Source organism: Pempheris klunzingeri, chromosome 10 (genome assembly GCF_042242105.1).
Source record: "Pempheris klunzingeri isolate RE-2024b chromosome 10, fPemKlu1.hap1, whole genome shotgun sequence".
Classification (NCBI taxonomy): domain Eukaryota; kingdom Metazoa; phylum Chordata; class Actinopteri; order Acropomatiformes; family Pempheridae; genus Pempheris; species Pempheris klunzingeri.
The window spans coordinates 25,845,552-25,859,006 of NC_092021.1; the positions used below are offsets into that span (position 1 = coordinate 25,845,552).

At 43.4% G+C, this 13,455-nt stretch overlaps 1 protein-coding gene across 1 annotated transcript in view; it reads right to left on the reverse strand.

The window, feature by feature from the left end:
• man1a2 (mannosidase, alpha, class 1A, member 2) overlaps positions 1-13,455 on the reverse strand; it is a 122,755-nt gene that overhangs the window by 39,510 nt on the left and 69,790 nt on the right. Inside the window, exon 5 of the mRNA XM_070837910.1 lies at positions 2,421-2,501. Coding sequence (XP_070694011.1) covers positions 2,421-2,501 — 81 coding nt within the window. The remainder of the gene's footprint in view (positions 1-2,420; positions 2,502-13,455) is intronic.

Here is a 13,455-nt window from a genome sequence, read left to right on the forward strand (position 1 = left end):
TCGGAGGCCTCCCATGCTCCGTCTCCCCCCCCCCCCTCCCCACCAACACCACCACCACCAACACCAACTGTTTCTATTATCGCTCGAGTGGGCTCTGATGAATGGCGGAGTTTGATTTTTTTTTTGGGGGGGTGGGAGGAGGAGGTGGAGTCGAGCAGGGGAATGGGAGGGGAGGAGTGGATAATAAGTTTTGCTTGTATGGCACTTAAGCTTGTGTTGTTATTCGGGGTGATTTGACAAAATCTCTGTTCATCAGCTTCAAAAAGCCGACAGACGACTGTGGCAGCGCTCACGTTACAGCGCTGGGGCCGTTTATGTAGAACGTGTTAGTGGTCTTTGCTTCTGACTTTCCAATAATAAAATTAAAAAAAAACAGCGCAGACTTTCTGAGAATGTTTAACTACTCCTAAAAAACTATTTTTAATGATTATTTGTTCTCTGGAGATTCATGTAAACCCTCTATCATCAGTTATTCCTCTCTTAATGAATTAATAAAAACCTTTTCCATGTTGTTTGTGAGCATGTTTTTGTTTCCTGGGAAACATTATTCAAGTCTGAAATTTCTAATTATCTTATATTTAATAAATCATGGCTGAAAATAATAAGTGCATTCTAACTAGTGTGAGATGAAGCTCAACGGGATGATGTAGTGAAGTGAGTGAGGGCTGTCCGTTTATCTTTTACTTTATTCAATCTCCAGTTTACCGTGAATATTTCTGTTGAGAGTTTCACATAAAACAACAAACAAAAGCACCTAAAATGAAGCAGAAATGTCATCAGACGATAAACAAACTGCTCAGTATTCTTCATGCCTACAACATCTTCTACAGGAGACCGACATCAAACAGACGAGGATCTTCTGAGTATTGATTTGTCATGAGGTCAATGCTTCTCTCTGATTTAGAGATTTTTTTTTTTAAAACACTCGGTATGATTACTGATGTTTTCTTTTCAACACACCTTAACTGAAAATATGAGAAATAAATATTATTCACTGCTCGGCCCTGCTGGAGTCAGCTTACCTGCAGAGCTGCCAACACTGCAGGACTTCAGTATTTTTAAGGGTGCACTACAGGACGGCTGTGATCCCCACGATGAATAAATAAAAGATGGGAAACAGATCAGGCTACATGAAGCTCCAAATCAATGGATGTTTTTCAGACAGGATTTTTGAGTAAAATGTCTGACAACTGAGAACAGGTTTCCTCAGCGGTCTGTAGGCCGGACCAGTACTGGCAGAAACCACATTAAATTCTAATGGAGAGTCCGGTGGATGTGGGCACTGTGCTGGACACATACTGTATCTTGTGTTTTTGCTCCCATTACAGAGGGAGCACTGCTTGACTGGGCGTGAAAGCCTGAGTGGATCCACAGAGAGAGGGAAACACAAGAGAAAGAGAGGGATTTACGGCTGGATTCAACTTCCACCAGCTCCGTAAACAAGAACCCAAAGCTGCCTGCTGGGATTAAAGCTGCAGCCGGCAGCACTGAACAGCAACTTCAGCTTCCTCTACCAAAGGCCCTCAGCACAGAAGCACACGACCACAGTGACTGGAGAGGACAGGTATAGGATGGTGTACACAGTGATAACCAGGAGGACCTGCCTCAGCCAGCTCCACGTCTCCTGGAGCTTCCCACGAAGGCTGGAGACCTCCCTGCTCTTCAGGTCCCCCCAACCTGAACCTCAACGGTCCATCCACTATTTTTATTAGAAGCCAACTAGTATCACTGCTGTTTGTGACTGTGTTTTCTACAGTCAGTGTCTGAGACTTATTTTAGAAGCACTTTCTGTTTTGATCGATGGTCTGATCTCATAACAGCCCGACAGCAAACAATACTGCAAAATACTGTCCAGAAACAGACAAAGTTTCTCCAACATCGCAGACTCTACCTTTAAATGACAGACTTATTCCACATATTTGCCAGTTGTGTCTAAACAGAGAGCAAAGGAGACCACACTGACACACACACACACTCACATAGACACACACAGACACATAAATCCATGTGATTATTGATAAAGATCAGTGTGATCAGAAGAGAATCACTCTGCTGCTCGCCGACACGTCGCAGCGCTTCGTGCTGCTAAAACAATACATGAACTATATTCCACAGAGCTGAAATAACATGTTTATTCATCCTGCTGGTCGTTTCTTTGCCATTGTGTTTGCAAAGCTCCTCCTGAGGCCACTGCTGAAGATACAGACGTCGACTGGGGGAGAGCATGCGTGGGGGAGGGGGGGAGGCTGTGCACAGGCGACATCGTGCAGATGACATTAGGAGCACCAGGAGGAGCCATAGGAAGCCGATTTTACAAACTGACACTTAAATGGGAACAGAGGAGAGGAGGAAGTGTAGAAAAATGTAAAACACTTCTCACCCACAATCTCACAAACACACTCACACAGGTGAGAACTTACTTCCTGTCCAGAGAGGTAGTAGGCGGCCAGCAGTCCTCCTATAAAACGAATGTTGACCTCAAACACGGACACCTCTGCATTCTGGGAAAACAAGAGAGGACAGAAGGAGAGCAGTTTATTCAATGTGTTATTCCTGCTTATATAAACCTGTCCCAGAGATATCAGCCAATCACACACCTTTACAGCCTGCTAATGATCACAACCACAGACTGCACCCACATTACATCAGAAAAACAGACCCAGTCTTTGATTTAACTTAAAGCCAGACTTTCTATAGACACTTAGATGTACCTGTAGCACAAAACTACTAACGTTAGACTGACTTATCACGCAATGCATTATGGGTGAAATAAGATACTTCACAGAAGAGAAAAATGGGAGAGAGAAAAGCGACACATGGAGAGGGGGGGATTACTCTGCTATTACGTTAAATGAACACATTCGGAGATTTGAAACACCTTCATGAGTTGGGATGGATGGATGGATGGATGGAGTAGTTTCTCTGTAGCAGCACCACTGAGTGCTCCTCAGCGCAAAGGTTGGCAAACAACATCAGCGGCGTCGCCAGAGAACACTGAAGTGCCCGGAAAAACATGGTAGCGACTACAGCTGACTTAAGTTGCTTCATCCGTGTTGGAGCAGTGACGGTCGGTGACAGACCGCAGCACCACAGGTAACATCGTTAATGAGCTTCATGCTACAGACAGGTTTAGATTTAGACTACTCTGATTTGACAATTTAAGACCAAGACTTGAAGTTTATGCAACTGGTCCTGAATGACTTCAAGGAAAGATATTAAGTTTCCTTTGACTTCCAGCAGGAGAACTAATCCTCGTGTCACTTCACCTGCCTACAGGTGGATGCCTTAACAGTTTTTAGAGCCTTTAGAGCTTCTTGGAATTAATTAACTTTAAACCAAAGCCAGACATTTACTACAAATGTCAGCTTTGTGTGGATAAACGCTGCACACAAGGTTTATACATATTAATGGCACAGTTGTGACGCTGGCTGAGAAGCTGTGAGGGAGGGGAGAGGAGGAGGTCGCCACAGTTTTGTTGTTTAACTGGAGCTTAATCTCAGCTAAATCTTCCATATTTTCCACTTCACTGCTCGTCTTTCACAGAACCCACAGCAGTAAACTTTAAAATACATTATCACAGTTATTATCGTGGATTATCACAGTATCACAGTTTCCCGGTGATTGACAGCCTCCTTGACGCCATGGCAACCTCGCTGCAGCGAAACCACTCACTTCGCAGCCAGTACATTCATCCGCTGAGAGCTACTTGTAAATGACGACGTGACCTTGATCTGATATTTTCACTGAAGAAATGAAAACAAGATGAGGCCTTCAGCTTTGCCTCTGTCTAAAGGGCAGCCTGAGTGACCTTGATTTACAGTAAATGTACTCCAGAGGGGGGAGAGAGAGAGAGGAGAGAGGGAGGGAGGGAGGAGGAGAAAGAGAGAGACTAGAGGAGGAGAACAGGAAAAACACTGTCTGAATTTTAAAAATGGGGCTTTAACGTGCTGAAGTGAATGATCATGATTGTGGCTCACATGCTGATTGGTGCTCTCTTCTGCTACCAGATGAGGAAGCTGCAAAGCGGCCAAATCACTGCCCATTTGCCACCAGACTGCCCGCGATCCTCCACCAACCTGCTCCTAGTTCACCCATTGGCTCCGTCAGTGTCTGCACCTGTCACCAACTGTCTTCTTGGCACCCGTCCTCCCAAAGGACTATAATCTCCACTGCAGTGGTTTGTTTTTTTAATCCACTGGCTATCCACACCATTAGGTCTGGGCGTACAGCCGTGTGGATCAGGACAGGATCATTGAACCTCCTTCCAACACTGACTCTTGTATCTCTGAGCCATTTTGTGTTGGTTGGATTTTGTTGTCTCGGTCCGACTCTGCCCTGAAACAAAGGGGAGCGCTGTACCTGCAGCTTAACACACTGTTCAGTCTTTCTGCCTTTCATTCTACTGCCAGCAAAACACAGAGCGAGTGGAGCTGCTCCTACAACTGACCTTGAGTTAAAATGGTTTTGCACACTGACAGAAGCTGTGACAATGTACCAGTGTCACTTGCAGCTGGGTCCTCCCTCAAATCCCATGTGTGCAGTCATGCTGGCAAGAAGCGAATGCTGAACACTGACTGTAAGAGGAGAGAGGTGGGGAACAGCTCCACCTCCATTATTTTCTTCTTTAGTAGGTCCCACTGTGTTCAACACCCCTGAGAGCAAATCTCAAATGCTCCGGCTTTTTTGTTTCCTCCTCAAGGATTTGTCCTTGTTTTTCTTATCTGTCTTTTGTTTGCAGACTGAATGCATTTCCTATAAAAAAGGCCCGTACAGATGAATACATATGGATTCAGCCTGTATCTACATCTAATGCCGCAGAGAGTGCTCTCTTGAGATAGAAGCAGTGCAGCAAAGGTTGTAAATGGAACATAAAACAAATGCCTATTTTTCTAAATAATGAACCCTGTGCAACATCCTCCCATTATGCTAATACCATCATATTAAAGTGATCACACATTTTTGAAATGATCCATGTAGCAGCTACAGACACAGCTCAGACTACTACTACTACTACAAACTACTAGACATCACCATGAACCTTCCCAAGCTGATTGCTTAGATTATGACAGATATTCTTTGCATTACAAGGTTTTTAAACTCTATTTTGACATATGCAAATGAGGCATTGTCCAATTAAATATACACTAATCTGCATATATTTCAGCAGCACAGCATGTTAGATAAAGGCTCTTTTCATTTTGTTGATACATTAAAGCAAAAGGTTTTTACCTGAAGAAATGTTGGATATCTTTTTTTTATCACTACATAAATCATAAAATACTGTCAACCGCTGCAGAAAAACAATTTTCACCATGTTTTTAGGAATAAAATGTTCTATAAATCAGACTCTGAATGATATATGAGCAAACCCTTCAGAGAAAACCTTCAGAATATAGAGAGGAATAAAACTGGAGAGTTTGGTGTCTGTAAGAGATGCTGAAGTGGAGATTTGTGGCTCAGAGTGTGAAAAAGCTCATTTTGAGAAAAGGGCCTTTAGAGACATGAATATAGGAGGAACATCCAGACAAAGTGCAGTAAAATAAACACCACAATGTGTGTTTTGGACACGTTATACGAGCAAAATTGCCCAAAATCTTTAATATTCCATGATCTTTCCTCTTTTTTGACACACACAATCTGCGTGAAGAGTGAGAGAGCACACGGCTCCACAGCAGGGCTGCTCGTTATGGGGTGGATGCAGCAGCGAGTGGTTGTTGTGCTGAACTGAGTGATGAAGGGTTGCAAAGCCTTCATAAAGCTCAAGGCCAGCATCCATCTCTCTAACTCCCCATCTGCCAGCCTGCTTTCTTGTTAGCCATTTAGGACTGTAGTTTAGCAGCTCAGAGCCCAATGAGCACAAGAGCTATAAAAACAGCCCCGATTTAAAAAAAAAAATGCCTGCAGTGAACTCAGACAGGACGGCGAGGAATCACGCCGGCTGTGCAATGACTCGTGAGATCAGCAGCACAAGAATAGAAGTTTTGATTTAAATGAATTGTTTTGTTCTGAAACTACAAAATAGGACAGTAAAGTTATTTCCTCCTCTCATCTTCTATCACTCAATAGCTCTTAATGACACGCTGTACCTGCGCTCCCCTGTGAATACCATCCACTTACCAAACTTTTCTGCCTTCTCTATTAATATCCACCATGCATCAGTACAAACAGAAATCTGTCAGCACATCTTATGAGCCATTTCTTTTTGCACGGTTTCCTGTCGTGCATAATCACTGTTGTTTACTTTAATTGGATCCTGTCACTACAGAAGAAGAGCCTCTTCCTGTGTGCCACAGTGGTAGTTCGGTTAATGTCGAATCAACTGTGGCTCTGACTCTTGCTCTCCTTACTACTAGTGGCTAGTTTCGTATAACCTTGGTAGGAAACGTGCATTTAATGGACAATCCATTTGTCAATTCGTCTGGAATCTTTAAAGAAGACGTTCTTTGCAGGTTCATACTTACATTATGGGATCATACTAGAACATCTTTACATGCTCTGATGTAAAAGAAAAGACATTTTTCTCATACTGCTCTGTTCAGCCTTTAAATGAGCTCCTGTCTCTTTAAGAACCTCCTCCCAATCGGACAGCTCCCACAAGCCCGATCAGGCCCCGCCCCCAAAAACTCTGCCGTCTCCAAAGGGGAGCCTTATTAGCTTAGCAACATGCTAACACCAAGTTCAACAGACCAATTTGACCAAATAAACAGCAAAACATAAAACACGACAAAACTTTGATTCCAACTCTGAAGTTGGTCGCAGACAGACGGTACCGTTAACGTCCCTCGTTAAGAAAGTAGTCCCAAGTAAAATAATGTTTCGTACGCCGACAAAAGTCGTGTTTTGCAGTCGCTGAGAGGACATTTCCTTCACGTCACTTCCCTCCAAAATAAAGTGAACCCTCTGATCTCCACCTCCTCAGATGATGGGAGGATGTGAAGGCTGTTAGCTACACAGCGATGGTGGATTCAGGTTTTCAGTGGGCTGAAGGAGGTCACATGACCAACAGATCCCTGAGCCAAATGTTACCGTGGAGCGTTTTCAAACACATTTACTGCAAGATGGAGCAAGAGGAAAAGGCAGACGATGGTCTTTTCTCTGAGTCTGACGGTCTCTAGACTCATTAGAGACACATTTCTGTTGAAAAGGCAGAAAAAGTGCATTTTACATAATATGTTCCCTTAAAAGAAGACAAGTCTCTGGTTACAACTTCTCAAGTGTTAACATTTGCTTGTTTGCACGAAAACACAATTTCAGCATTGGCCCCCTCTCTCCAATAGTTGTACTTGAATACCATAATGTAGGACAACTGAATTTGAATTATTACTGAATGAGCACATATAATATATATATATATATACATATATAACTTTATATATAATCTTTCTTTTCCCCACTCACAGAGTGTGAGGTGTGTATGCAGCCTGGTGCACAGTTTGGCTCACACCTCTCACTGGAGCATGGAAAAACCTGATGTTAATCTTTGAACTCTGAGGGAAAACAATTGAAAAACATGTCATCCTGGCAACTCTGCTAAAATATTAAATTCTGCAACAACTGTTCCCGTTGACAGGAGAGAGGAGCAGTCAAATGTCTTTCACCTTCAGCAAAAGGCTAAGGGGGAAGGAGGAAGGATGGCAGAGGGGGCGTCTAATCATAACATGACAGCTTTCACTGTGTGGGACAATGACGGATCAGCAAAGTCAGGAGAAATAAGCAACAGCATGTAACTTTTGAGGGCATCTTTCTTGCCTCTCCAGAAGACAGTGAAAGACAACGCTGCGTTTCTTCATGTCTGAACGAACGCGGTGTCACACGTAACATTTAAGCGCGGATGACTTCACCATGTAACCTGCAATTAAAAAATAAATTGAATAAGAAACTGTTGCTTCTTTCTAATTAAATCTGTTAATCAAACTTGGCTGCAGTGTAGTCTCTGACAGCCAGCATTAATTCATCTCTCCATCTCTGCCTCATCGTCTCTGATCAAATCCTCAATTTAAGCTGAGCTATTAGCGCGTCACTTAACGGACTCCATTAATCTGGTGGATCTTTGAGCCCGCCGATGGATGCAGACCTCACGCCGGCACATCCATCATCTGACGGGGTGGCTGCAGTGCGGGAGCCCCACCAGGACACAGGAGACTCCAACAATGACTCACTGCTTGGCTCAACCTGACATGGCAGCTGCTTAATCATTCATTAGTGGTGGTGCTGGGGGGGTGGTGGCGGCGGTGGTGGTGGGTGGCTGAATTGAGAGACGATGGATGGAGGGCGTGAGGCGCACGATAAAAATGTGCATACATTTGTTAAAAGCGTATGCGAGCCATAAAATTATGATTCTAGGCAAGGAGGCAACAGTTAACATGCACATTGAGGCATCTGTATGTCTTTATCTGGCACATTTAATCTAAATGATGCTAATTAGTGTGCATCAGTCCCTTCTTTAAAAAAAAGAGATCTTCTGACTGTGGCTGAGATGTGAAGGTGGATTGCTGTGCAGACTAAGACTGTCACATTTCACTGGGAGTTAAATTGACGTAAAGCCTAATTCCAGCCGATGACAACTCAGATGTTGGTTTTGTTTTGTTATGGTGACTTCTGGGCTGTGGGACGGATGTAAAACTATGACCTGTGTAAACATCCATTACAGTTAACACACTGATGTTCTGATTCAACACACAGTCTTCCTGTGCGATGTAGGATTATTAGATTTCCTGGGCTACTGATGGCTTTACAACATGTCTGACTACTGTACGGAAGACGGTCGTTCCTCAGCCGCCCGTCTTTGTTGGAGCTATGTTGGTCTTAGTGATTGAGGAGAGCACAATGTTAACTTAACCAAAAGGAACGATGGCCAAAACTATGATGAAGAATCATCACTCAAAGGAAGTACAAAGGTGCCAACATGGGACAGATTTCAGAAAAATTATATTTGTTAATCTACATGATTGCAGGTCAAACAATCTGCAGTGTTGGAGTATATGACTTTAAAAATACGTCATTAGAAAGACTTAACACCAGGAAGCTAGCTAGCTAGCAGGTGACGTATATGGTTGGAGACAAGAGGATGTAGCTCACTGAGCAGTTTCACACCAAAATAAATTGTACTTTAATATCTTTGACGACAAACTGTATCTGTCTTGACTTGCAAAATTATCTTTTAAACTGATGAACATTCAGTGCAGCATTCAATTCAAACAGGACCAAAAAATTGTCTTTCGCTGTTGACTGCTGTATGTATTTTTTCTGAAGTGTCTCATGGTGGTCGACCAGAAGAGGTGAGGACTTTGCCTCTCTATGACCCGTGGAATATTTACCATTTTAAGACACACGGGTTTGAACGTAATCCAGTAAATCCTGATTTCAAACTTCAAATCGACGGAGCGAAATGGGACAAAAAGGCCAAACTTGTCCTAACGACACACAGACAGCAGCCGCTAAGCTCGATGTAATGTTGGGGAACTTGGACTCTTACCTGCATGCACAGGTGAGAGATTATACTTGACAAAGAGTGACGTCTTTAATCTCCTAAATGGAAATACAGACTCTGCCCTCGTTCCTGCCTCGGAGCTCCGACTACAGAGGATGGTATGGCTGCACCCTTTGGCTTGAGCAAATCTTTAATTTTCACAACTGGGAAGCTTAATAACACTTCTGCTGCCAATTACGCTGCCAGGCCACTGAAGGCCTGAAAAGTACTGCTTCCTATGAGCGGGGGAATTACCTGGTTTGTAAAAGGCCTGAGCGAAAGCCAGAGTAATGCCAGAACCATATTGCAAAGATTCAGCCTAAGCTAGCTTAACCTTTCATGGATGTAACGGTAGCAGGGAGCTAAAGCCTGAATCATTTGCCTAATGCATGCAGGTATAAGAGCATCAAACCAAGCTGTTAATGAAAACACAGCAACACACCCACCTCCATCCTCCTCCTCCTCCTCCTCCTCCTCCTCCTCCTCCTCTCGCTTGTTAACAGGAGCTTCAAGTCTCATCCTCTCCTCCTCCACCCTCTAATCTCCTCCCTCCACTCCTCTCCTGTGTTACCAGAGGACTTTTCCGCATCTCTCCTGCCTCTGATTCATTACTCAGTTCAACAAATTTGCAATTTTTGCTCATTGTCTCATATTCCTGTCATTGTTATTGCATTTGTTATACATTTTATAATTCTCCACCATTTTCATGAGGCACAAATCTCATTTTGTTTGCTGCTGAGGTAAGTTTTATTACAGCGGCTGCTCCTGCAGCTATTCTGGATATTACTGTGCCAGAAAACACTCTTTCTTTTGCAAAATTTCCCCTTGAACACTTCTATTTAATGAAACCCCACATTGCCATTGTCAGGTGAATGTGTTTATTTTCATTCCTACTGTATCTGCATTATATTCCCGCTGGCTTTGATAACTATGAAATGATCCAAGTTCCCAATAACATCTGATCTACCTTTATCTCTGCCTTCCCCACTTACCTCTGAGTGTCACTCCCTCTTTTTCTGCCTTATTCCATCATCCTAATGCACTTTATCTCATTTACATTACCAGTAAACCATCACAATCTTAGAGGAAGCCTAATCAATTCAAAACCAAACTGATAAAATCTGATATAAAACATATAAAACCACAGAAAACCTCTTTAAACATCTAATTAAAGATGTCACACTAGTCATAACTTAGTCAGACATGAACACACAGACATGATACAAGTATTTTTAGATTCAGCGTGACTTACACTTCCCGGCGTAGACGGTAGCGCACAGGCACTTAATTCAAATCCAATCCATGCACCCCATATAGCAGAATGTATACCACCGCATCAATCAGACAGAGTGTCCCACCCCTCGGTATAGTCTGTATTTTTTTCCATGTGGTGTCACATAAATGCATGACATAAAAATGTGTTGCTACATGGAATTTCATATCAGGGCTCCGGCTCTGTTATTGTCCTGAAAAGCAACGCCAACGGTCCGCGTATCCTTGGATATACATTTGGTATTTTATCGGAGACAGCTTTATTACAAGCCTCTGGAAAAGAGTCCTGAGGACGATTTATTGGCTTAATTTACTGAGCTTACTGTCAACGGGGCACGAAAAAGGTCAAGATGATAGTGAATTTTAAGAGCACCCTCTGCTGGACCACAAAGCAGACTACTGCAGGGAGAAAAACTCTTTCATATCATGCCGGTCGACCGCGGTTTCATCCGGCTCGACCTTTGCCGAGGTGCTGGAGGCATCAAAAAGTGCAAGTTGATAAAAAAAAAAGGTTTCCGCACACTTAGATCTATGCAGTGTATCACTGAATACCAGAGCTTCATCGGTGGTACACTGCATAGATGTAAGTGTGAGGACACCACCTGTCTTTTAACTGAGGCTCAAAGGTCCAACGGACACTTCTTCCTCTCCCTCTATCCTCCTCACATGTCCATATTTCTCTCCTCGTCTTTTCTTCTTCTCTGTTAATGGCCACCTCTTCATCTCCATCTCTTCGCTCCTGATCTTTCTTCCTCCGTCTCTTTCTTGGTCTTTTCATCCAAACCTGTCTGTTATCGATCATCACTAATCTTCCTCTTTTCTTTCTTTCCATCCTCCATGTTTCTTTTTGCCGTTCTCCACCCTCCATTACTCCAGGTTTAATTACTTCTGAGCCTTTCCACCCTTTCTCTCTCCCTCCCTTCCCCCATTTTCTATCCTCCTATTCCTCCACGTATCCCTCTTTCCACTGCTTGACCGCAGTGATCCTGAGGTTAATTAGCCCTCCAAGTGTCAGGCTGTTAGACCCCCACCGCCTACCAGCTAGCAGCCCTGTGCCTGCCTCCGTAGGGGGACTAACAAGCTCCAGTGTCAGACATCGGAGCAGGCAGAAAGTGAGAAAAGACAAAAAGAGAGGAGGGAGAGCCAGGAGGAGGCATGGACAGAATAATGATTTTCAAGGGAAATTTAGGGGAGACAGATGTGAAAAACTGGGGAGAAAAGAGCGATGACAGCTTGGCCATAACGGGAAAGCAGAGAGAAAATGGAGGAAATTACAAGAAGTCATGTAGAACAAAGCATAGAGGGATATGTGAGGATCGTGAAAGGATAAAAGAGGGATCGAGGGCTTTGACAGGTGGATGGATAAATGGCAAAAAAAAGCCCAGTTAGGTGTGAATAAATGTAAAACTACTGAAGGACTGACAGAAAAAAATACATGTCAGGAGATAAAGAACAGGCAAAAAGGGCATAAGATGGTAACAGGATGACAGAAAACAGGCTGGATAACGATGGAGGGGTGAACAAAAGGATACCGAAGGGATAGAAGATAAAGGGCGAGAAATAAATGCAACAGATGGGACTGAGAAAAGCAGAGGATAAAAGGGAAAGGATAAAGAAAAACTGCACTCAGCTAGTGACAGATAAAACCTGTGGTTGTCTAATATAACTAAAGACAGGAGGTGACTATAAACTGGTCCAGTCCTGAGAACACACAGGTTATAAATGACAAACTAACTGATGATGAAAAGACAGGAGAGATGGTTGTAATACGGAGCTTCTCTTGAAGAAGGGATTGATTTCTCTGTCATATATTTGGGGCATAATGCAGCACATTTACTGGTGAGAGGCAAATACCTAGAAGAGGGGACGTATAATGCAAAATGCACTTGTGAGCGTCCCCGCTGTGTCTTCAGACCAGAACTATGAGGAGACCCCGTCCTCTTTCTGTCTCTGCTGCTCCATCTTTCAGTAAAAGTGCCTAAAAACTCTCCATTTAGACCTGGTTCCCTTTATGATGTCATAAGAGGATCTCTCTTGATCATGTGACCTCCTTCAGCCCTTCAGCAGGCCGCCGGTCCCCGCCTCCTGAATCTACATCGCTGTCCGCCATTGTGTTTTCCTCACTAACACCAGCTTCTGGTAACACAAAGAGGTCGAAGGTCGTTTTTACATTACTACATGTAGAAATGTTCTAGTAGGCAAGTATGAACATGTTTCCTTTAAAGATACTATAAACAGTCACAGGCCAAATCTCCACCAATGACTGGATAGATGCTGTAAATAATGTCCAAACTGTGAGGGGAATGACTTTTTGGCTAAATCTGCCATCAATGATTACTGATCTGTTACTGCAGGAACTGACTGTATCTCCCTCAGTGTGACGGATTAATATGCTTTGGCTTGTTGTATTTCTACGCAACAAAAGGTGAAGCTGTAAAATAAAGGTAGGATAAAAGAGGACGGATGAGAAGAGGGGTGGAGGGACATGACTGACAAGTGAGGAAGAGGAGAAGCCAGCTGGTGTTTGCTGGGAGTGCAGAGCTGAAACTGCAGCTCTGAGGGACAAGAGAGGAGGCTGTTAATGGAGGAGTGTGAATCGACAAATGGACAGAAATGATCGCTGTTAGTTATTATTGTTATGTGATTGTTTTACACATTAATTTACATATTTATTCTATTACTGTATTAAGCAACAGCAGGTAATCTAAACTGGG